A 20,043-nucleotide genomic window follows, 5' to 3' on the forward strand; every position below is an offset into this window, starting at 1 on the left:
GATATCATATTTGAATAATGAATGATGTCTGTTTTGACTGCCTTCCATACTATCCCATCAAACCTAGTAAGATCTATACCATTATTTCACCAGTACTGATTCTAGTACTTCTGTACTTCGCTTTCATTTACTGCGTGCAGTACTATATATCCTACTGGCGAATATCCCGATCAATGATCCTCGCAGCAGCGAGACATTTCTCGTCCTGGAATCGCGACGTGATGATTTGTAGTGCGCAGGGTGCGCCGTCGACTTCGTCGGGGTTATCTATTTATTTGTGTTTCATCAGTATGCTCATTCTCATAGTGGTGCCATGTTTGAATGGGTAGGCAAACTTACAACTAGGTTGCATGCCATCGTTGATAGCCATGGGCTCAGGATCAAGTTCTTTTGAAGCCTGGCCGTAGGGAATGATGCATGCTGGGTACTAGTAGTGCATACCGTTAGGTTTGTTTCATTGTGCAGTATAAATGGGATGTACTCACGTCGAGTAGATTCCACACGACTGTGTAGGGCGGCCAAGCGTACGTATCATGTGGGACGGCGGTGTTCTGTGCCCCTGGGCCGAGGATTACATCGATGCCGGTCTCAACCCAGACTTTGCGCCATGCGTCGCGGTAGTCTTGTCTCTTGTGATGTAATTCGTGGATCTCCTCGAAGATGCCCAGCTCCTTGGAGACGGGGAAGTCACCGGTGACCATCGGGGAGGGCCCCTTGGCTACAGAGGTGACTAGTGGTTCACCGCTGGGAGTGACGTGGTCGTGGTGTGGTGAGTAGGTGCCGTATTGCCAGAAGAGGCGGTTTGCGTAGGCGATGTCGAGGTCTTTGTTGGTGTCGTTGTCGAGGTAGACGATGCGGTGGCCTTTTCGGGTCAAGGCTTCAATGGCAGATTGCAGGGCACGTTTGATAGGCGGGTGGAGGGGATATTTCTCGTCCGTGGCGAGGATGCCGATCGTTAGGGGCTCTGTTAGTTGGGGATTGCGGGACCAGGGTGCTGCGAGGGTCGTCACGTCGTAGCGCCAGGGTTCGGCGTCGAGGACCGTGGACATGAAGAGCTCGAGGTCCTCAAAGGTTGCGGTCATGGGACCGGCGCAGGGTTCGACTGAGGGGGGCCCTTCGTACAGGAAGCTGACTTGGCCGCCGTAGGGGATTCGGGCTGTCGTTGGTTTGAAGCCGTAGATGCCGCAGCAGAGCGCAGGGATGCGGATCGAGCCTGCAACGTCGGTGCCGACGCCGATGAGGGAGCCCCGGAGGGCTAGAAGTGCACCTTCGCCGCCGGTGGAACCACCGGCTGTGAGGGCTGTGTTGTGGGGGTTGAGGGTACGTCCGTAGATGTTGTTGTCTGAGTCGGCGGTCTGGAAGTGTCAGTTGTGCATTGTAACACATTGGTGAGGAGGCCTACCAGCATCGTTTGAGGAACGTTTGTCTTCACGTACAGCACCGCGCCCAGATCCAGTAACATATCCACTACAGCCGAGTTCGTGGTTGCAGGACCATGCCCGAGGAATGACACATATCCAATAGTGGTATGGTATCCTTTCACATGGTAGCTATCTTTGAGACTGATCGGAAGGCCATGCAGCGGTCCGATGACTTTCTTCTCCCGCTTGAGATAGTCATCAAGGTACTTGGCGCGTTCTAGGGCGAAGTCGAAGAAATGCTCCGTCAAGCATGACGTCTACCACGAATTAGTTCAGAGTCTAAGTTAGGATCCTTTGTAGACAGCCCACCAATTGCTGCGCAACAGCCGCCCGCTTGCAGAACGCAGTCGTAACGGCCACGGAGCTTAGCTCGCCGGAAGCAAGCTTCTTGAGCAATTGGGAAGCATCATAGCTGCCAGTTATATCTAGCTCGGCATCTGTGAGGATTCCACTCTTCTCAACAGCATTGGAGGCTAAGAGATGCGTAGGACGAGGAAGCGAAGCAACAAAGTCCTCCTTAAGCCGCCACTCGGTGGGGATCTTCGAGTCGAGGTCTTTACGTCTTTCAGCGACAATGACACGCCAGTCTTTGACTGGCACTTCTGTGATAGTCATGGTGATTCTGAATATTTGGTCTGTAGTGAGGGGTGGAGGGGTTGCGGGATGAGACGAAATGGTGGTTCAGTTGCGCCCGGTTATACTTCCCCGGGGCATCCCACCGTGCTGACAGGATGATCTTCCTTTATCGTACTTGGCGGAGGATAAGATTCCCGCTATCTGGTTCCGATTCCTGCAGGAACTTGTTATCAGCAAAGATTCGTCATGGTGGGTTGTGGTATTTTGGCTATTGGTCCCTGTATTCACTTTCAAACTTAACAGGAGGCCATTTAGATCTGGAGCTCTCATTACTCCTCCCGTGCATTTTACGGGCTTCGTTTAGCCCAGAGATGTTTGTAAGGTTTCCAACAGAATGATGAATCTATTCTCCTCGAGAACAAAAGCGTATAGAGGAATACTCATCGTCTCTACTAATCCACTTAAGACTGAGTACTGCCGACAGTGAGGAGAACCAGGCTGGTTGGTGGGGAAGAAATTGGGGTGGATAGAGGAAACGAGGAGTTGGGGAAGAAGAAACACAACCGACTGCAAGTCCCATGACCCGCTGTCAGGTGCCTCTTTGTTACATCTCGCCAATACAACTTTGCCCAGTCAGTAACCACAATGTCTTGCGACAATAATTCAATGAGTTCGTCTATTTCAAATGTACAGACAAAACCATAAACATATCTTCTCGCAAACTCACACCATCTATCGTCTCACAATAACCTGTTTCACTCAATGAAACCCCTTCCTCACATTATCATACTGCGACACCGGATACTCCAGATGATTCTCCGACCTTTCCAGAGCGCCGTTACCACCTAGGGAATCCACGACCATAGTAATCAAACTCTCCGCACCAACCTTATCCGCCGAAGTCTCCCACCACATGGCACCTCCCAGGCCCTTATTCCTGATATACTCCGCCTTCTGCCTAGCAATAGCAGGCGTATCATAGCTGATCATCGTCCGTTTGGCAGCATCAAACGAGTAACTCGCACCAATAGTTCTCAGTTCAGACACATTGGCCCCCGCAGGAGGAAGCGCCTTGTAATCCCACACTCCATCCTCGAAGCTCCCTTTACCGATACCGTTAAACGGCTTACCCGGTCCTTCGGTATTTAAGAAGGCGCGCCCGTAGAGCGGCATACCGAGGATGAGTTTATGGGCGGGAACGCCGGCGGCCACGTATGCGGAAATGGCTTGCTCTGTGTGGAAGGGTGTTGAATTGGGGTCATCTCGTGAGAAGTAGAGGTTGGCCTGGTGGCCTGCGGTTGTGTCCCAGCTGCCGGCGTAGTCGTAGGCCATTACATTCCAGAAGTCGAGGTAGAGGTTCATGGCAGATATGTGGAGAGTGTTGTATTTGGAGGGACCTGCTGAGGTAGCTATGCTGAGGAGGAAGGGCGTGCCGTTGCCGTGTTCGCGGCTGTATTTGTCTAATTCCTGCTTAGGCTTAGTGGGTGATTGATGGGTATGGTAATGGGGAGGGAAAGCGTACCTCGCGAACCTCGCGTAGGAGTAATACCATGTCTGAGGCTTGGGCTTCGTTGGCAGGGTACTACGTAGGTAGACACGTTAGCACGGTTTTGAAGAAGTACCCGTAGCCATCATGTAGGTACATACCTCCCAATCTATATCCAATCCGTCAAAACCCAAGTCGGCCAGCAACCTGACAGCCGAGGAAGCGAACGTCTTCCGGCCTTGATTCGTACTCGCCGGGATCACAAAATGGGGTGAGTATGTCCAGCCTCCAATCGATAGAAGCACCTTGAGATTGCGATTCTTCTGCTTCAGGAGGTTGAGTTGCTTGACACATCCGTAAATGTTGTTCCCGACATCATTCCATGAATCACCGGGGAAGTGCTTATCGATGTCGGACCATCGATCAGCTAGGATGACGTCGCCGCTGGAAGTGACGTTGGCGAATGCGTACATAATATGGGTCAGTTTATCGACGGGGATTTCCTGCGGAGTGTGGTTTCTGGCGTAGATTGCCTTGTATCAATCAGTATAACATCAAAGGAATGTATCGATAGGCGGATGAGGTGACTCACCCAGCTAACAAAGTAAGCAATGGACTTATATTCCGTGCTTGTGTTGCGCGGTATCAGGTGGTGGGTGCCAGGCTCAAGGTGGCTAGGTCCGGGAAATTTGGTTGGATCAAGATCATTAATGCCATGGCGGTGGCGGTGATGGTGAGCACTGCTGACCAACGAGACTAAGGCCACAAGGAGAAGAGAGAAAAGCTTCATGTTACAAGATGAAAGATCCAAAAATGATCAACAAGAATGGAATAGAATGGGTGAATAGAGAGGTTGAAGGAGAGTCAGCCTTGATATAGCAAGACAAGATTGAGAAGGAATGTAAGTGTAGCGCGAACCAGTCGACATGTAGTGCAGATAGAGAGTGACGGAGGGTCATCTGCTCGCATACTCACATACTTATATTCATTCTCTGCTTGTCTGTGCTCTGATGTGCTTGAAGAAATCTGTCACCAGCGGTGAAAGCAGACTTGCATGAATGTAACCACAACATTTTTGTGAATGACTTCAAAGAGGCCACCAACCATCTTCCCCTGTCAGCACACAATCTATTGGCCTGTTAAGTGGAAATAATCAACAATGGGGACTGATGGTGTTTGAAACATGACAAGTGTTTTGACCCATGGTTATTCTTGCCATATTGGGTATATATGAGACTTCATCTGCCGGTTTGATGCGCGGAGGTAGATGTGCTACTAATAACATTAATGAAGGCCTGACGTCGTGAAATTGTCGACAAAATCCATATCTTAAACAGTGGAGACCTCATGAAGTAAGCTACCACCTCATAAACGGAGATAAATTTCCGGTATGGCAGGAGTGGCTTGTTCAACAGTGTGGATGCATCAGGTGCTGCAGGCACTGTGAAAGAAGACCGAAGAGGGAGTGGCTGACCCGCACACAAATTGGAGGGGCTTGTGTAACCCTGCAATAAATGGGAATAGCCTCGCCGAGAACCGGATCAGGCAGGCCGATGCAGGTCCCGCCTTTGTTTCGGAGGTGGTTTGCCCCGGAATATCGATGGGGCCTGAAACGCTAGGTTGACGGAGTAATCAAATATACATCCAGCATCGATGCGCCGTTCGTCCTGATCTAGGCCGTCAGGCACGCAATCTAATGAGCCCAGAGGCTCGACCTGACGTAGTAGAAACAAGGATATTTCCAGGATCTAGATCTTTATTTGTTTTTTTTTTATCATAGTCTAATCATTCTATAATTCCTTATGCAGGGCCTAATTTCAGAACTAGCTGTAGATCTGACTATCTATACAGAATATATAATAAGAAATCATTTCAAAGAGATTATGTTTCCTTTCCTACCAGCTATAATAAATATACTTAACCTTAAATCTAGCTCTAGGTTCTACTATGTAGAAGAGTTATCTTCTCCTAGACTTTCTTTGCATGGGTGTCTTCAAGTTAAGTAGATGCCTGCAATAGAATACAAACCTGTAATCCTGAAATGTCAAGAAAAGGGCCCCCTACCTCGTCTTGTATAAGCAGAGCCTTCCTGGTGACGGTTTACCACTACGCCACTGCAGGCTGCTGAAACGAGATAGATTAAGCCTGGAGGAATAACCGATATTCTCAACGATAGTGTCTGCATGAGTTCGGCGTGGCTCTGGGATGCAGTCATGTTTGTTACGGTAGCCTGGTAGTTTTTCCCCGAGCGGTCCACGATGTATATTATTATAGCTTTGGTTTTGTTTAGTCTACTAGTACTCAAGTAGTGTCAGAAAACTTATTAATGCACTGAGCTGAAAGCATGCATCCGTCAATAGTAGATCACAATGCGTGCTGTTACTGTTAACGTTATCTTAACCCCAGCTTGCTCTGGCAATAAATGCTGTCAAGCTGATTGTAATCCAATTGGACAAGCCAAGTTCTCCCCATGCCCAAACTCTGTATTTGGTTGCTACCAATCATTGCCTATGAATATGCAACTGCGCAGGTGAGTAAAATGACCTTCCTATTCGGTTCAGACTTGGCACTTGTGGTCTTAATTTTCCGACATTCAAAGCTTGGTACAACGGCTAATGCGCGCATTATGCAGATCAGTCCTCGGAAATACTTTGCTGTACGAATTGTCATTAGCTGGAGTGATTGTGATGTGCATGTGCTATACGGTCAGCAACTGGAAACCCGTTCGGCATCCCGATTCTGTCTTCTTGGATTGCATATATCACCCCCGGATGGCATTAGGTTATTCCCGTATTTTTGTTGCGATTGATAAACCTAAGTTGTAAGTCTATTGATATAGGATGCAAAATTTGCGACCAACATCCTCGGTATAAGTGTTGGCCGCGGAAAACAGGGACGGAAAAGCGCCCAAACCGGCCCGTCTCTAGGCGAAGAACAGCATCAGAAGGGTGGCACCAGTGGAGTGGAATCGGAGATCCAGAGCGGGTACTCCATACATTAGAACGGGAGGTCCCAGAAATTTTAAAGCCATTAAGAGCTCCACGAGCTCAGGAGGCGGAATTTCCGTGAAGAAAAAAACAGGCCCTGATAGCGGTTAAGAGCGGAAAAGTCTGGAGCAAACCTGGCGCGGCTATTCTCGCTTGGGTGCGGAATGAAGAGAGAACGGGGCCGGGAAACCGATGTGGGATCTATAGAAGCCGAGTTCGTCCTTGGTCGCTAGTTTTAAATTGATAGTAGTTCATCGCGAGAATTTGATGCTTAATTGTGTCAGGGCGCATTGGAATAAAAGCAAGCGAGGGTCGGAGCCAACCTAAAATAGCGATGCGAACCAGCTAGAGTGACTGGTCAGAAGCACACGGCGGTCAGCGCCAATCGGGATGGGCTTCTTCCCCCGGTGGCTTGCCAACGTTGTCACTTCAAGGGCGTGGACTTTGATCCATCCGTCGTCATCATCCGAGAACTTGTATTGGATGGTCTTTTGTCGCTCCGATGTCGCAGCACTTCGGACACGAATAGGCTGACAAGTCACGAAGTTCAACACTAATAAACGACTGGCTGATGGGGGGTTTTTCTTTCGCGTCAGGATCAGAAGGTCCGTAACTCAATGGCGTGAGATCTACCACTATCACGCGAGGGGACTGCTCATCAAGAATGTTCGAGCTGTTGTGACCAGACTCTTGCAGGTAAACTAAACTCCTAGGAGGATAGACGCGTATAGAATAATCCTGCAAATTGATAATAAAAGTAGTAGACCGACAATCATGGAAGATCAGCTAGCACTGTCGTCATTCGCATTCCTTTGGTGGGCATTAAACCTGGTTACGAACCAATTTGCTGTAGGGCGTGGAAGGCTTTGCTGGTCGGCAGTTGTCATTGAAGGGCGCAATGGGGAGCCCGCCAATCGCTGCTTTCCCGAGCGACTGACTTCACACACGGACTTCATTCCATGGACTCTATCGCATTGGTCGGTCTCCGTGCAGGATGCTCGTCGACCTATCAGCTTGCTCGGGCGCTTCGTTTTTAGGCTTTTCTCGTTCTTTCGGTCCCCTAACCCGCATGTTTCTGGACCGCTTCTAACATCCCCTTGGATCGAATATCAAAGCAATCACCACGTGCACGTGCATGTTCAGCATGACTCACAGAAGGGGGGTGGACGGAGTGTAGGAGGAGGGTAGGCGATTCTTGCATCGTCAAGTTGGAAGTGAAAAAAGTACATATTCAAGCCAGGATGCAATGCAAGCCCGAGAATAGCCAGAGACTCAAAAACAAAGCCGGAAGTTGTTCCTGAACAGCATCAGATCCAGTTCTCGAACATTTGACTGCTCCACCGCTGCTTTTCTATTACCCAACGGCAACTGCCAGTCACCCCATCCCTACATTCACCCTTGAATTTTTATTCTTTTTTTATTACTGATTTCTATTTATTATTATCTCCTTTTTCTTTCAGAAGACATTAAATATATTAAAAAGCTTTTACTCCGCAGTCTTTCTGCCCAGATTTCTCTTCTCCATTATTTGCAGTCTCCTACTACAACCCTACCAATTGCTTACCCGTGGGTGAATTGGTGATTCGTTCGCCAATCCCCTTCTATACTACCTACAGCTACCACCGCGGGTTCCTTTGTATACATACAATTGGATCTTCTACACCTGCAATGGCTACCTCATCGATCATCACGCGCGGCTCCAGCTCCCTTGCCAACTTTACGGTTCGCTCCCGACCTAAAGTTGATATTATACTCGCCAATCAAACGGATGGCTTGGTCCCTTCATTCACCACCGGCGATACCATCAAGGGTACGGTTACCATCACCGTCGATCATGATACTCGCTTTGATGACCTAGAAATTACATTCGAGGGTATGTTACCTTAGAGAATATCAGGAGAATACCAGGGATATAGTCATACTGACAGGCTCAGGAACATCGAGGACCTCGGTGGAGCGCCAATCGATGCCCGGCCGGACTGGAGCTTACCATACATTCCTCCGACTGCGACAACCCATCGATGAGTCCGCATATCCCACCCCCCGGGTTCTTGAACCCGGGCGCAACTACGAATTCCCTTTCACCTTTGTGGTACCTGAGCGTCTACTGCCTCATATTTGTAACCACGCCAAAACCAATCTGCATGTCGAACAATCGCACACGCTGCTGCCACCCACGTTTGGTGATCCCATGATAGCCAGCAACCGCAAATCGGTCATCGACGACATGGCCCCCGAAATGTGCCGCATCTCCTATCTCGTTCGTGTGACCCTCCAGAGAAAGCCCATGGCCCAGAACGCCTCGCCGGTTACGCTAGTGTCCGTTGGGAAAAAGGTGCGGGTCATTCCTGCGGTGGATGAGGAACCACCCCTCAATGTGGAGGACAATGATGACTTGTACAGCGTCCGCAAAGAAAAGGATGTGAAACGTGGCTTAATGAGGGGGAAACTGGGCCGATTGGTGCTGGCTGCCGCACAGCCCAAGCCAGTGCAGTTGAGTCCATCCGACACCGGGAACTGCGATTCGGTGAGCACCGTTGCCACGATGCAGCTACGCTTCGATCCGGTGGGCAACGAGCAGCCCCCTCGCTTAGGAACTGTATGGAGCAAACTCCGGGTGTCGACTTTTTACAGCTCTGATCCCTGGGGTGATTATCCGTCCGCGGAGTGTATCAAATCCTGGGCGCAGATGGGCCGCGCAATGTACACCGAGACTGTACCACTGTCCACCATGTGCGTTGCATCCGCACAATGGACCAAACACACCGACACCGATCTCGAACGCCGTGACTCCATGCACTCGACCTCGTCTACTGACTCATTGCCGGGTCCCTCTGCCTCGTTCGCCGGAAACACCTACTATACCGCATCGGTCGTTGTGCCAGTCACCCTCCCCAAATCCAAGTCATTTGTGCCGACGTTCTACTCCTGCTTGATCGCGCGCGCCTACGCCCTGGAACTTAGCATCTCTTACCACGCCGCTAATTCCAGGATTCTGACGCCCACCGCATCCCTGAAGGTCCCACTTCAGCTGACCTGCGAAGCACAGCCAGGCACCGGTGCTAAGGGCACCGTGGTCGACATCTCCCAGGATGAAGTGAACACGCAGTTTTTCAGCCCGCGCAGCATTGCGCCCCCATCTGTCTCCGAGCTCGTCCCTATTGCACCACCCGCGTATACGTCTGTCCAGGTTTCTAACCTGCCTCCTGACCGCTCGAGAATGTTACCACCATCGGTAACCAACTCCGGCAGCGTTAGAGTTTAGGGGCGCCCTGCTACTGCGTTGCTGCCAAGGCAACACAGAATTCCCAGGGGTGGACCCAGATGTTACGTTCTTTTGTTTCTATTTGGCGTTTTGGTTTCATGTGGTTACAATATACCCAGGTTTGCAAAGTATGAGCAGAAAAAGTTTGTCATTCGGGGATACCCAGCATGATGTTGATATACCAGGCCTGCATTGCATATAGTCTTTGATTAGGGAATGGAATCCCATTATACTTTAATTAATTAATGAATGATTATAGTCGTTGGAATTGTGAATGGAAGATACTATACATAACCGCCCCCCCAAATCCTACCTGTACTCTCGCTCTTTACCTGATTAGGCTTAGCACGGGTCACCTGAGCTCAGAGGACCGATTGTTACTACTTGAATAGGAGACTAGGTGTTTTAATTACTTATTTTATCAGTAGATGAAATCACGTCATGAAGTCTTACTTAATGTAGCTAGATACGCTGACTAGATGAGAACTAGCCCCAGGGCTAGTTCGTAAAGGGGATCTGCCTTCTCTTGCCATGAAACACAACCTCATCTTCACTCGAATCGTCATTGAATGACTAGAATACAAGACCCGCAGGCGATTCGCTACGTCGCTGAATTCATGCTGCAAGCAGGCCTACTCGAGTAGTTCCGCCAGGTCGAACTCGATCCTCACCCTGAACAGGCAGTGGCCCGACCCAAGCCAGGAACATGTCGGCCTCAGGGCCATGGGGATGGACGCTGAAGACGCTGGGTAGAGGGAACAAAAGACGCTCTGTTTGAGTCAGCAGGGAAGACGAAACGTGCAGAAGGAACAGGCATGTTGGGAGGAAGATAATGGACGAAGAACGAAGAGGATGGCGGTGGCTTGTAGGCAGCCAGCCGGCTGCGACACTCGTTTGATATTATTACTGTTGTGTGGCTATGCTTTTGCTTTTGCTTTGATTGTTTGATTCTGTTAGGTATGACGACGACCTTCCTACGTCGTGGCACATGTTGCTTTATGAGTTCTACGTGATTTTACTGCAATTTTGAGGGCATTGAAGGCGTTAGGGGCCATATCCTTGCTTCAAACGGTGAAGCACCTGCATAGCTGACATCTACCTATGCCGGCTCGATCGGGTATAAGAATGTGTGAATTGAATCGAATTGCATGACTAGAATACATGCGGCGACCTATTATATGAGTTATTGCACTCAGTATAGACCGGCGGTGAAAGGGATATGAATAATAACTAGACTCCACGATCACGTTCTCTCTGACTAGTAGACTCTGATTGCAACGAGTACCTTCCCAAAGAGGAAGGTAGGCGCTCTATCTCTACATCTTCGGATCGCATGTAATTCGATCAAGATCATCACCTTCCTACACTCGAAATGTAATATGTTTCATCACTTTCCAGTCTCAAATTCATAAGAGTATTAGACTGTAGTATCTACCTGTATAGAGACTTCTAGATTCTATATAAGCATCTATTCATTCATTTACAATTCTATTATAGAATTAGGAAGCCTTGATACTAGACAGGAAAGACTACTTATATAGCTACACATGCAATCAGGCGGCTGCATTGGGTTAAAGCATGTAAAATAAGACTAAACTAAACTAAACTACCAGAGCCGCGCCGAAATCACGCAGACACTATCAACAGGAATACTGGTATGACTCTGGGCTTCAAGAACTTCAATCTGCTTTACCTCGTTTCGGCAGCCAAAGCGATCGCCTCGAGATATATTTTGCAGATGCGAGAAATTATCGCTTGCCGGGACTCTTTCCACCGTAGCTCTAGCACGGCGCACTTTATCGCAATACCGTAAGCTTATCAGGATGGATCAAGTGAAAGAGGGGATCACGTTACCACTCCATTGTCATCGTAATTCAGAAAGGTCCACTGATAGGAATTCGTGTAAATGCCATAGATGGCTGCCTTGAAGCGATTGTTCCTCCGAACCCGATTAATCATCGCTGATTTCAATGTGAGTGAAAGACGCAAAGAACATATTTCTATTCCTAATGATAGCAGAATAAACTCACAGATGGCCGTGCGAGTCCTCGCATCCGAACGAAGCACCTTATCCCTAAACACCAGAAGATTCGTTTCCAAGGCCGGGATCGATCCATAACACAGCATGTAGTCCACTGTTTCCTGATAAGAATCAGGGACTCCCGCAACCCGACGGTCCACAACAAGAGGAACCTGACTGAAAAAGCTCGGTGTATAATCGGTGGGTTGCAAGGCCGTGGGATATCTCGTTTTCATTTCGGCTAGCAAGAGAAAGAGGATGGCATCTAGTCTCGGAAATGCCATTTCCACACATTCGTGTCCTGTTCCAAGGGCTAGACTGTAATCGTCCATGAGGCCATCTGTATGAGATTAGCCTAATGTGTGAGCCAGTTCTCGATGAAAGTTGAGATGGGCGGAGTCATACTGAAACTTGCAGGTAGTCTTATTTGGGCTAGCTCTTCGTCAAGGGGCGACTCTTCCCTGTGTGTCTCGCTAGGCACGACGGTCGACTCGATGTTGTCGAGATAGAGGTCGAATGTGTTGAGAACGGCATCTTCGCCTTGGTTGTTACCTTCGGAGGAGGTAGTATCAATATCTTCCATAATGTGGTTATAAGTATGATTTCAAATGAATGGAGTAATGAAAAGAGTTAAAAGGTTCGCTAGAATCAAAAATTGTGTGCAGAAGGGTTTGATCCGATGTATCGTTGAGGATTCAAGCGCCAGAAGACACTGCTCCTGCCTCTTTCTTCTACAGGGCTTCTGTCTACAGTCTCTCTTTCCTCCTCCGCGGACCTGAAGCTACATACGGATATCTTCAGTTAAAAGGCAATACAGCGTAAATCATTCCTTTTCTCAAAACATCCGAGCCGGTGGGATAGAGAGCCATCACAACGCGACATTAGTTAAACTCCGGCGCAGCCCCTTGGATCTTGATATAAGCCTGCTGAACCTCCTTCCGACCAGTCATCACCCGCAACCACTGCGTAATAAGAGGGTACTTCTCCAGCGACAGTCCGGCAAAATCAAATTCTCGCACCCAAGGCTCAAAGTGGTAGTCAACGGCTGTAATCCGTCCAGGCAAGACACTCTGCCCGCCGGACTTCTTCAGCTGGCCCTCCAGCACACCATAGCATCGCTCTGTCTGCGCCGCATACCGTTGCAGGGCGTCCTCGTTCTTGGTTCCATTGTAGTGCCTGATCCTTGTCAGCAAGGATATCCAAAATCCCTTCTCACATATCCTAAATGAGTATAGAAAGAATACTACATACCTATACCAATTCGTCTGCCCCGTCATTGGCCCGAGCGTCGAAAGCAGAAAGTACTCCCACTTTTCAAAATCCACTCTATCCTGCTCTGAACCCTTCGGGCCTAGAAGATTGTCCTTGTCATAGATTCGTCGGACATAGTTCAGAACAGCGCCCGATTCCCAGGACACCACACCGGTGTTGGGATCTTCAAGGGCTGGTACACGGCCGTTCTCGTTAATCTTGAGGAAGACCTCACCCTTAACACCCTTTTCTCGGTCGTCGCCGAATTCCCAGAGTTTGACGTTGTAGGGAACCTGCAGGGCTTCGAGGGCGATGGCGATTTTGATGGGGTTGGGGCCCGTGGCGTGTGCGTGGAGGAGGAGGGGTTGCATTATAGGCGGTTGATTACTTTCTCTGGTGCAGTTGGGGTAATCAGGAAGTTGGATTAAGGTTGGAATGGAAGAAAGGGTATTGCTTCCCTTTATAGTGGGGTTGTTGAAAGGGCATTTGGAGTAACAGTTACTGTGAACAAAGTGGTGGTGACATCATCTTGCTTGAAAACGGATGTTGAGTATGGATGCCCAAAACTGACGTGTTCACAAGGGTCAAATGACCTTCTCTGATCTGCATACCACATGAAATGACTGAAGTGACTTGCATATGAGGTGGGGTAGGTACATGTTGGAGAAGGATCTGGGGTATGTTTTCCGCTTTCGGTGGTGAAGGTGGTCTTGGCAGTTATTTCCGTCGATTCGATATTGGTAAGAAGGGACCTGAAGGAGTCAACTGCTAACGAGGCTAGGGCCATCATAATTACCGGCCGATATTTACCGGCTCGTAGGATGCTCAGGTACGCCCTGGAAGAGGCGGACTTACTATACTTGTAAGACTTGACTGGTTGCAAAGGCATCCCTCGACAACTTGATGGAATCTAGAAGTCTCCCAATCTGGAAAGGTGAAATGGCAAAGAGTGGGAGGGATAGAAGGGATATACTAGGTAAAATATTATCAAGATTGATGGCATGTATCTTCCATAGATAGCGTAGTAATTCCCTCTTCAACGTTGTTCTTTTTAAATATACGCCGGACATTGAAAGCGGCCTCGGATAGGTCAATTAGTCATAGGACGCGGGGGTGAGAACAGACCCAGTGATCAGAAAGTCGTAAGTACGTCGAAAGGGATAAGTATAGACAGTTTCAAAAGTAGTAGGCTTCAATAGTCTAATATAACAGGTATATGACCACTCGAACAGAAAGCGACGAAAAGTCCTGTAACTTTTATTTACAAGCACCAACCAAGATACGCCAAACATCCAAGTCTAGATAGTAAAATGTACTCACGATCAGGTCAACATGTCGTCCAACCGCTCACCCAGAACATCCTCGATCTGCTTCACCCATCTGCGGACCTCTCTCTCCACGTTCTCGTCCTCGTCCTCCATCAGTTCACTGATGTACGGCAGCATTTCAGGCAGGAGAGCAAGCCATTCCTCGCCGAGCTGCTCCGTGAGAGACTGCTGGGCCTTGAGCGCAGCGAGGCGCGTGTGCGGGTTCTCGCCGCCTGCGGTCTTGCCGCTGGGTCCGGCAGAGGGGCGGAGCAGACGCATCAGCACCGTGTTGAGCTCCTTGTGGTTGTCGGTGGAATCGGCAGCAACGGCGAGTTCCGTAAGGGCGGGCACGGCTTCCGCGATGACGATGGATGCCGTCGACGAGTTCTTCGCGTGAGCGAGCTGAGAGATCAAAGGCTGTGCGATCACCGTAAGGTGAGAGGGGGATTGCCAGAATTCTTAAACAAGTCAGCACACTGCGTCAGAGAACATTTGGGCTAAACCTACCGTCTTGGTCATGCTCAAAGGAGTTCTTGAGCATGCGCATCGTGGCCAACCACAGGCTCTTGGTGTCCTGGTTCGCCGGGTTCGCCTTGCCCAGAACAGAGACCACATTTTCGAGGATGTAGCTCGAGTAACCGGTCACGATGGACTGGACTGGTTAGCACAAGGTTGAGTCGGGAAATCAAGGGAGAAACAAACCTGGAGGGTAGCAAAGAAGACTTGGAGGAACCTGTAGAACGTGGTAAGGCGTGCCAGGCTGCCTCGAGCATCCTTCTTGGGCACACCAGTGGTCGCCCACTCCAGCAGCTTGGTGAAGATGGGGCGGAATGTCGTGTCGTTAAGCTTGTAAATCATCTTGATCGTGACTTCGTTGATGATATCCTCAATCTCGTCCACATCAGACAATTCAAACGTGGCCTGGGTATCCAGTGATACTTGTTCGCGACGCAGGTCGAATGCCTTGAACAGGATGCTGGTGAGAACTGCGATGTTCTTGACAGTAGCAGACTTCTGGTGCTTCTCAATAGCAAGGCTAACGACACCCAGAGTCTCTCTCGTAGCATCGGGACCTGCTCTGACGGCATGCTGCCAGTTACGATCGATAGCAGCGAATGTAGCTGCCACATCAACCTTGCGTGCCATGAGTTGAAGAGCTTCTTCGCGGCTCTCATCCTCCACACCTTCAGAAACAGCAGACTTGTAAGAGAGAACAAGGATCTTGTCCAGGTGAGAGCCAGACACCATGAAGGGGATATGAATGAAAAGTGCAGAGAAGAAAGAGAAGACGGCGTCGTGCAGGCGTGCATTCTCCTTTCCATCTTCCAGACTCTGCTCGAGTAGGGCAAGGGAACGGCTGAGAGCGTCAGGAAGGGCGGGAATCATGGCCTCTCCAAGGACCTCGGCCATAGATGCGAGACACAAGACACCCATGATGCGAATACGCTCATCATCCTGTCCAATGCAGGCTTCGCTAGCAACCACTTGGGCAGCATGGATGACCTTGGTCGGCTCCTTCCGGCCGTACTTCTCGGCAATGCGATCGATACAAGCAACTGCAGCGTGCTTAAGGAGAATGTCTGGCGATGACTGGACGATGTTGACCAGAGTGGGCAGGAAGTCGAGCATGCGGTGTTGCGAGGCACCGTCGCGTTCAGGGTTCTGACGGAGGCGACCTTCCAGAAGTCGGAGAACTTTACGACGCAGTTCGTCGTTGCGACGTTGCAGCAGCACCTCAATCGTGTCGAGGAAGTCCACGAGCGACAGGGTACCGAACAGAGCGCTGAGAACATCGCCGCTGGCCTGGCTGACAGGCTTGACGTTCTGCATGGATTCGCCAATGGCCAGGACCTGCTCCAGAATGCGAGAGAAAAGTGTGCGGATCTGTCCAACAACCTTATCTTCCTCTGTTGCGAAATCCTTGGCCATCTTCACCTTCAGAGACGAGTGCTTGAACAGATAAGCCAGTGCACGAAGCAAGTCAACTGCAACCTTCTGGGGCTCGCGGCCATCGTCGCTACCAATGCCGAGAAGAACTTGGGAGATACCAGGCTTGGAGCTGAGTGAATCCTTGACCAGGTCCAAGTATTTGCTGTATGTCTATTGAAGGAGTCAGCAACGACGTGTAAAGATGCATGCAAGATCAAATGACTTACGCTGAGTTCAACCGGTGCACTAGCATCAGATACCAACCCGGTCATTAGGATGAGAACATCCTTATCCAGAGCATACCGATTGGCGAGCATGGCCAGAACCGCGAACAGGAACTCCTGAGTTCCGAGCTTGGTGACCAAAGCGTGGAACAAACGCAGGCGGCGGTGAGAAGGAATATGCTCAAAGGCAGCAGTGAAGCTGAGCAACAACTCGGAAGTTCCGGACACAACATCACGCTTCTGATTGCGCAGGGACTGGATGAGAGCGGGGACAACTTGATCGATTGTCTGATCGATCACGGAGACTGAGTATTCATCGTCCTTGCGCAGGACACTAGAGCCCATGAAGGTGAAGATGGGCATCACGCTGTGGAGAACCAATTCAGGAGCAATGACGGACAAGCCCGCAACGAGCAGAAGAGCTGCGTTCTGTACTTGCGGGCTGTCAGTGGTACGAACACAGTCAACAACGAGGTCGGCCCGGATAACGGAGGTGTCGAACTGAGCCTTTGCAGTTCCCTTGGACCGATTCACGATGGCAAGAAGGCTGCCAAGCGTCAAGCTCAGCAAGTAGCTCAAGCCAGACTGGATCTGAGCCTTGAAATGATGAAGTGCGGCCAAAGTCTGGAACAATCCATCGGCCAACTCAGGATGAGCCTCAGGGGTCGAGCTGTCGACCAGTTCCAGGATGAAAGTCATCTTCTCCATGAGCTGGCTCAGCTTGGCTTCATCCTTGATGGTCATAGCGACCATGTTGTTCTGGCTAGTGCGTCTCCGCTTGGGCGCCGGTCCAAGAGACTCCATGTCCGTGATAGACACGGGGATCTTCCGAAGGAATTGGAGAAGCACAGAACCGGTGAGTTCAACACTGCGAAGAACTTCCCTGCAGCCGTGAACCAGTGGAGTCTGGACATCTTCGAGAGAGATCTCGAACAGCTTCTCTGCGGCGTCGACCTGCAGCTCCTCCGGAACAGTCCCCCAAACAGCCTTCATGCGGTTGAAGATGGCTGTGACGAAAGAGGGCCGTAGGGAATCCGAGTAGGGGCTAACATTAGACAACAGCAAAGTAATAGCGTCCTTGTCCTTGGGGGTGACCGTCAAGACAGCCTCTCGGTCGACATCTGCGACAGACACGCGCTCCCGTTCACAGACGTCCTTGGCTGTCTGCTCCTTCATATCCCGCCACGTCTTCAAGAACGGACCAAGTTCCTTGGTACGGGTTGTTCCGCCGGCCTTATCGACGCGGTTAAGAAGCTTGAGCAAAGACAATTTTGGAGCATAGAGGGGCATCTGCACAGCGTGGGAGCAGAGGAAGGTGAAGAGGCTCAAGCGAAGGGGCTTCTTCAGTTCCGTTGCGCCAGAGTCGGATGTTGCAGATCCGCGCAATGTGGCCTCAAGTACCCGGCTAATGTGGGCTTGATCGAGGACATATTCCTCGAGGCCGGGAAGGAAGGCGCGCTCGATGATCTTCTGCACATCGCGGCCGGCTATCCACTGGACATTCTTCGATTGTTTGCCGTAAATCGTGTCGCGTGCCCAAACGTTGGCGTCACCCTTCTTGCTCTTCTTGTACAAGCTCCCAATTGTGGCAAGAACGCCCGCTGCCTCGCGCCGAACTCTCTCCGAGGAATCTGCCAGAGCAACCAGGAGGAATGGCAGGAGTGCCTGAAGATCGACATCGGGACTAGCGGAAGTAAGGAGGGACGAGATTTGGTTCAGTGCGGTGATCCTGGTGCCAATGGGGTACGAGCCGGAGAAAGTGCGGATAAAGAATGACAGGTACTGTGGCGATGTTGAGGCATCTGCCTTCTTGAGGCCAGGCAAGTCGACAAAAGCCTGCAGTTTATCCTGGGATCCGACAGCAAGTGCAAAGGTCTGCACCAGGCTCTCATAGGCGGGCATCGATTGCGCACTGAGAGCAGAAGCTTCCAAATTCTTGCCTGCCACTGACTCAAGGACAGAGGCAAAGTTATCTTCGACTGCTTCTTGCTGGGCATCTTCCATCTCAACGTCTTCAATGGCGGGTGTGGTGGTGGGTACAGATTCGATCACAGTTTGTAGGTTATGTTCGAGTGCCGCGACATCGATGGAGGATTCCTCGATCGTCTTCTGGAAGATGGGTCGGAGTGATTCGGACTGAGTAAAGTGCTGGACAAGTTCTGCGAGGTGAGTCTGAGCGTCCAAGGAAAGCACACCCTCTGTATGAGCACGGCTGACGGATTGGAGAATAATAGCGATAGCCTGGCCCGCTTCCTGCTCGCCCAGAAGATTGGTCTCGAACAACAGCGACAGCAGATCCAAACGTGATGAATCCTTCTGCTTCGAGAGATCATCGACACATCCGGCAACCAAGCCAAGAAGCAAGTGCGATGTCGGATACTGTGCCGAGATTGCAGACAGCTGCTGCACGGGATCTTCCAAGCGAAGCACCGCCTTAAGGGCGCGCTTGGGGATCCGGGCGTCGGGCTTCTTCTGTGCCAGGACTGACAAGCAAATCAGGCCCGATTCCTTAGTCTCGTCCGTCCATGATCCGGCAACGGCCTCCATCAGTCCATCGAGAAGCTTGTCTTGGAGAGAAGATTTCTGTGCAAGAACCACACAAACCATGTAGCAGCCAATCACCAGCTCGGAAACGTCCTTCAGAGCCAGACCGTCGTTGAGGACCGGCAGAACCTTCATGATAACATCCTCATGCTTTTCCTTCTCGAGTTCCCGTCGGCCAGACCGAGCCGAGTCCAACATCCCCGCAACCGCCTCGGTCAAAGTTCCCGCCCAAAACGACAAAAGCGCATGATGATGCGCCCGCTGTTTGCTGACTTGGAGGGTGTATCTGTTGACAGCGGCGAGGAAGTGTTTGTTGGTAGTAGCGCTGTGCACGAGAGGATGGCGTGGAGGGTTGATTTGGCTCTTCTTATACGGGTTGAGGATTTTGAAGGTCGGCGTCAGGTCTTCGGGCAGGATCGAAAGGAGGTTGAGGAAGAGTGGGGTGGTATAGTAAGGGAGGAAAGTGAGGATTGTGAATTCTGTGTTATACTCATGCACCCTATAAGCCTGTTAGCGCGTTGAATGAAGATCGAGTCCCCATGCCACACATACCGAAAACGCCGGATAAGCCAGTCAACGGCTTTCACGGCCGGGCTCAGCAGCAAGTGACCGCCAACAAGTGCAAGGAAAGCCTCCAGAACAGTGTCCAGCTCCTTATTCTGAGCAGCGTTCATCTCTGTTCGGTCCTCCGCCTTGCTCTGTTCGCTGAAGATGGTGCGCTCGAACGACGCGAAACGAGGATCGAGCTGACATAACTCCTGGAAACCTTCGAAGCATATTTGGTAGACGGTATCGAAATCCTGTGTAGTGGCGGTCTTCCAGTCAAAGATAAGAGACTGCGAGTGCGCAATGCGCTGTGCTTTGAGGTTCAACTGATTTGTCGACTTTGCCGCAATCTGCGACAGCTGCGCGGCGAGGGACGAGGCCATGTTGACGATGGATAAAATTTGTTTATCGATAACTGCAAATCACATCCATCCCTCAAATATCAACACCGAAAAACTTTGTCAAGACCCCAAGCGTTGGCGGGCAG

General features: G+C 50.5%; 6 protein-coding genes across 6 annotated transcripts; 1 reads left to right on the forward strand and 5 right to left on the reverse strand.

The window, feature by feature from the left end:
• Positions 1–151: 151 nt before the first annotated feature.
• On the reverse strand, positions 152–2,036 carry AKAW2_51721A (uncharacterized protein; the record flags this gene model as incomplete). Its single annotated transcript, XM_041691682.1, has 5 exons — positions 152–267; positions 340–427; positions 486–1,355; positions 1,403–1,678; positions 1,731–2,036. 5 exons carry the CDS (start codon positions 2,034–2,036, stop codon positions 152–154), a joined length of 1,656 nt encoding a protein of 551 aa, XP_041545142.1.
• Positions 2,037–2,756: 720 nt separating this feature from the next.
• CHIB1_2 (glycoside hydrolase family 18 protein) lies at positions 2,757–4,273 on the reverse strand (the record flags this gene model as incomplete). Its single annotated transcript, XM_041691683.1, has 4 exons — positions 2,757–3,464; positions 3,520–3,579; positions 3,645–4,016; positions 4,076–4,273. 4 exons carry the CDS (start codon positions 4,271–4,273, stop codon positions 2,757–2,759), a joined length of 1,338 nt encoding a protein of 445 aa, XP_041545143.1.
• A 3,865-nt stretch (positions 4,274–8,138) lies between these two features.
• Positions 8,139–9,735, forward strand: AKAW2_51723S (arrestin (or S-antigen), N-terminal domain protein; the record flags this gene model as incomplete). Its single annotated transcript, XM_041691684.1, has 2 exons — positions 8,139–8,343; positions 8,405–9,735. The coding sequence occupies 2 exons, from the start codon at positions 8,139–8,141 to the stop codon at positions 9,733–9,735; spliced, it is 1,536 nt and encodes a 511-aa protein (XP_041545144.1).
• Positions 9,736–11,580: 1,845 nt separating this feature from the next.
• AKAW2_51724A (uncharacterized protein) lies at positions 11,581–12,338 on the reverse strand (the record flags this gene model as incomplete). The annotated part of the gene is made up of 3 exons (XM_041691685.1): positions 11,581–11,696; positions 11,766–12,095; positions 12,161–12,338. The coding sequence occupies 3 exons, from the start codon at positions 12,336–12,338 to the stop codon at positions 11,581–11,583; spliced, it is 624 nt and encodes a 207-aa protein (XP_041545145.1).
• Positions 12,339–12,636: 298 nt separating this feature from the next.
• On the reverse strand, positions 12,637–13,377 carry AKAW2_51725A (glutathione S-transferase family protein; the record flags this gene model as incomplete). The annotated part of the gene is made up of 2 exons (XM_041691686.1): positions 12,637–12,931; positions 13,007–13,377. 2 exons carry the CDS (start codon positions 13,375–13,377, stop codon positions 12,637–12,639), a joined length of 666 nt encoding a protein of 221 aa, XP_041545146.1.
• A 951-nt stretch (positions 13,378–14,328) lies between these two features.
• On the reverse strand, positions 14,329–19,939 carry utp10 (snoRNA-binding rRNA-processing protein UTP10; the record flags this gene model as incomplete). Its single annotated transcript, XM_041691687.1, has 5 exons — positions 14,329–14,771; positions 14,821–14,965; positions 15,016–16,413; positions 16,470–19,509; positions 19,563–19,939. 5 exons carry the CDS (start codon positions 19,937–19,939, stop codon positions 14,329–14,331), a joined length of 5,403 nt encoding a protein of 1,800 aa, XP_041545147.1.
• Positions 19,940–20,043: the final 104 nt, after the last annotated feature.

Source organism: Aspergillus luchuensis, chromosome 5, assembly GCF_016861625.1.
Source record: "Aspergillus luchuensis IFO 4308 DNA, chromosome 5, nearly complete sequence".
Classification (NCBI taxonomy): Eukaryota; Fungi; Ascomycota; class Eurotiomycetes; order Eurotiales; family Aspergillaceae; genus Aspergillus; species Aspergillus luchuensis.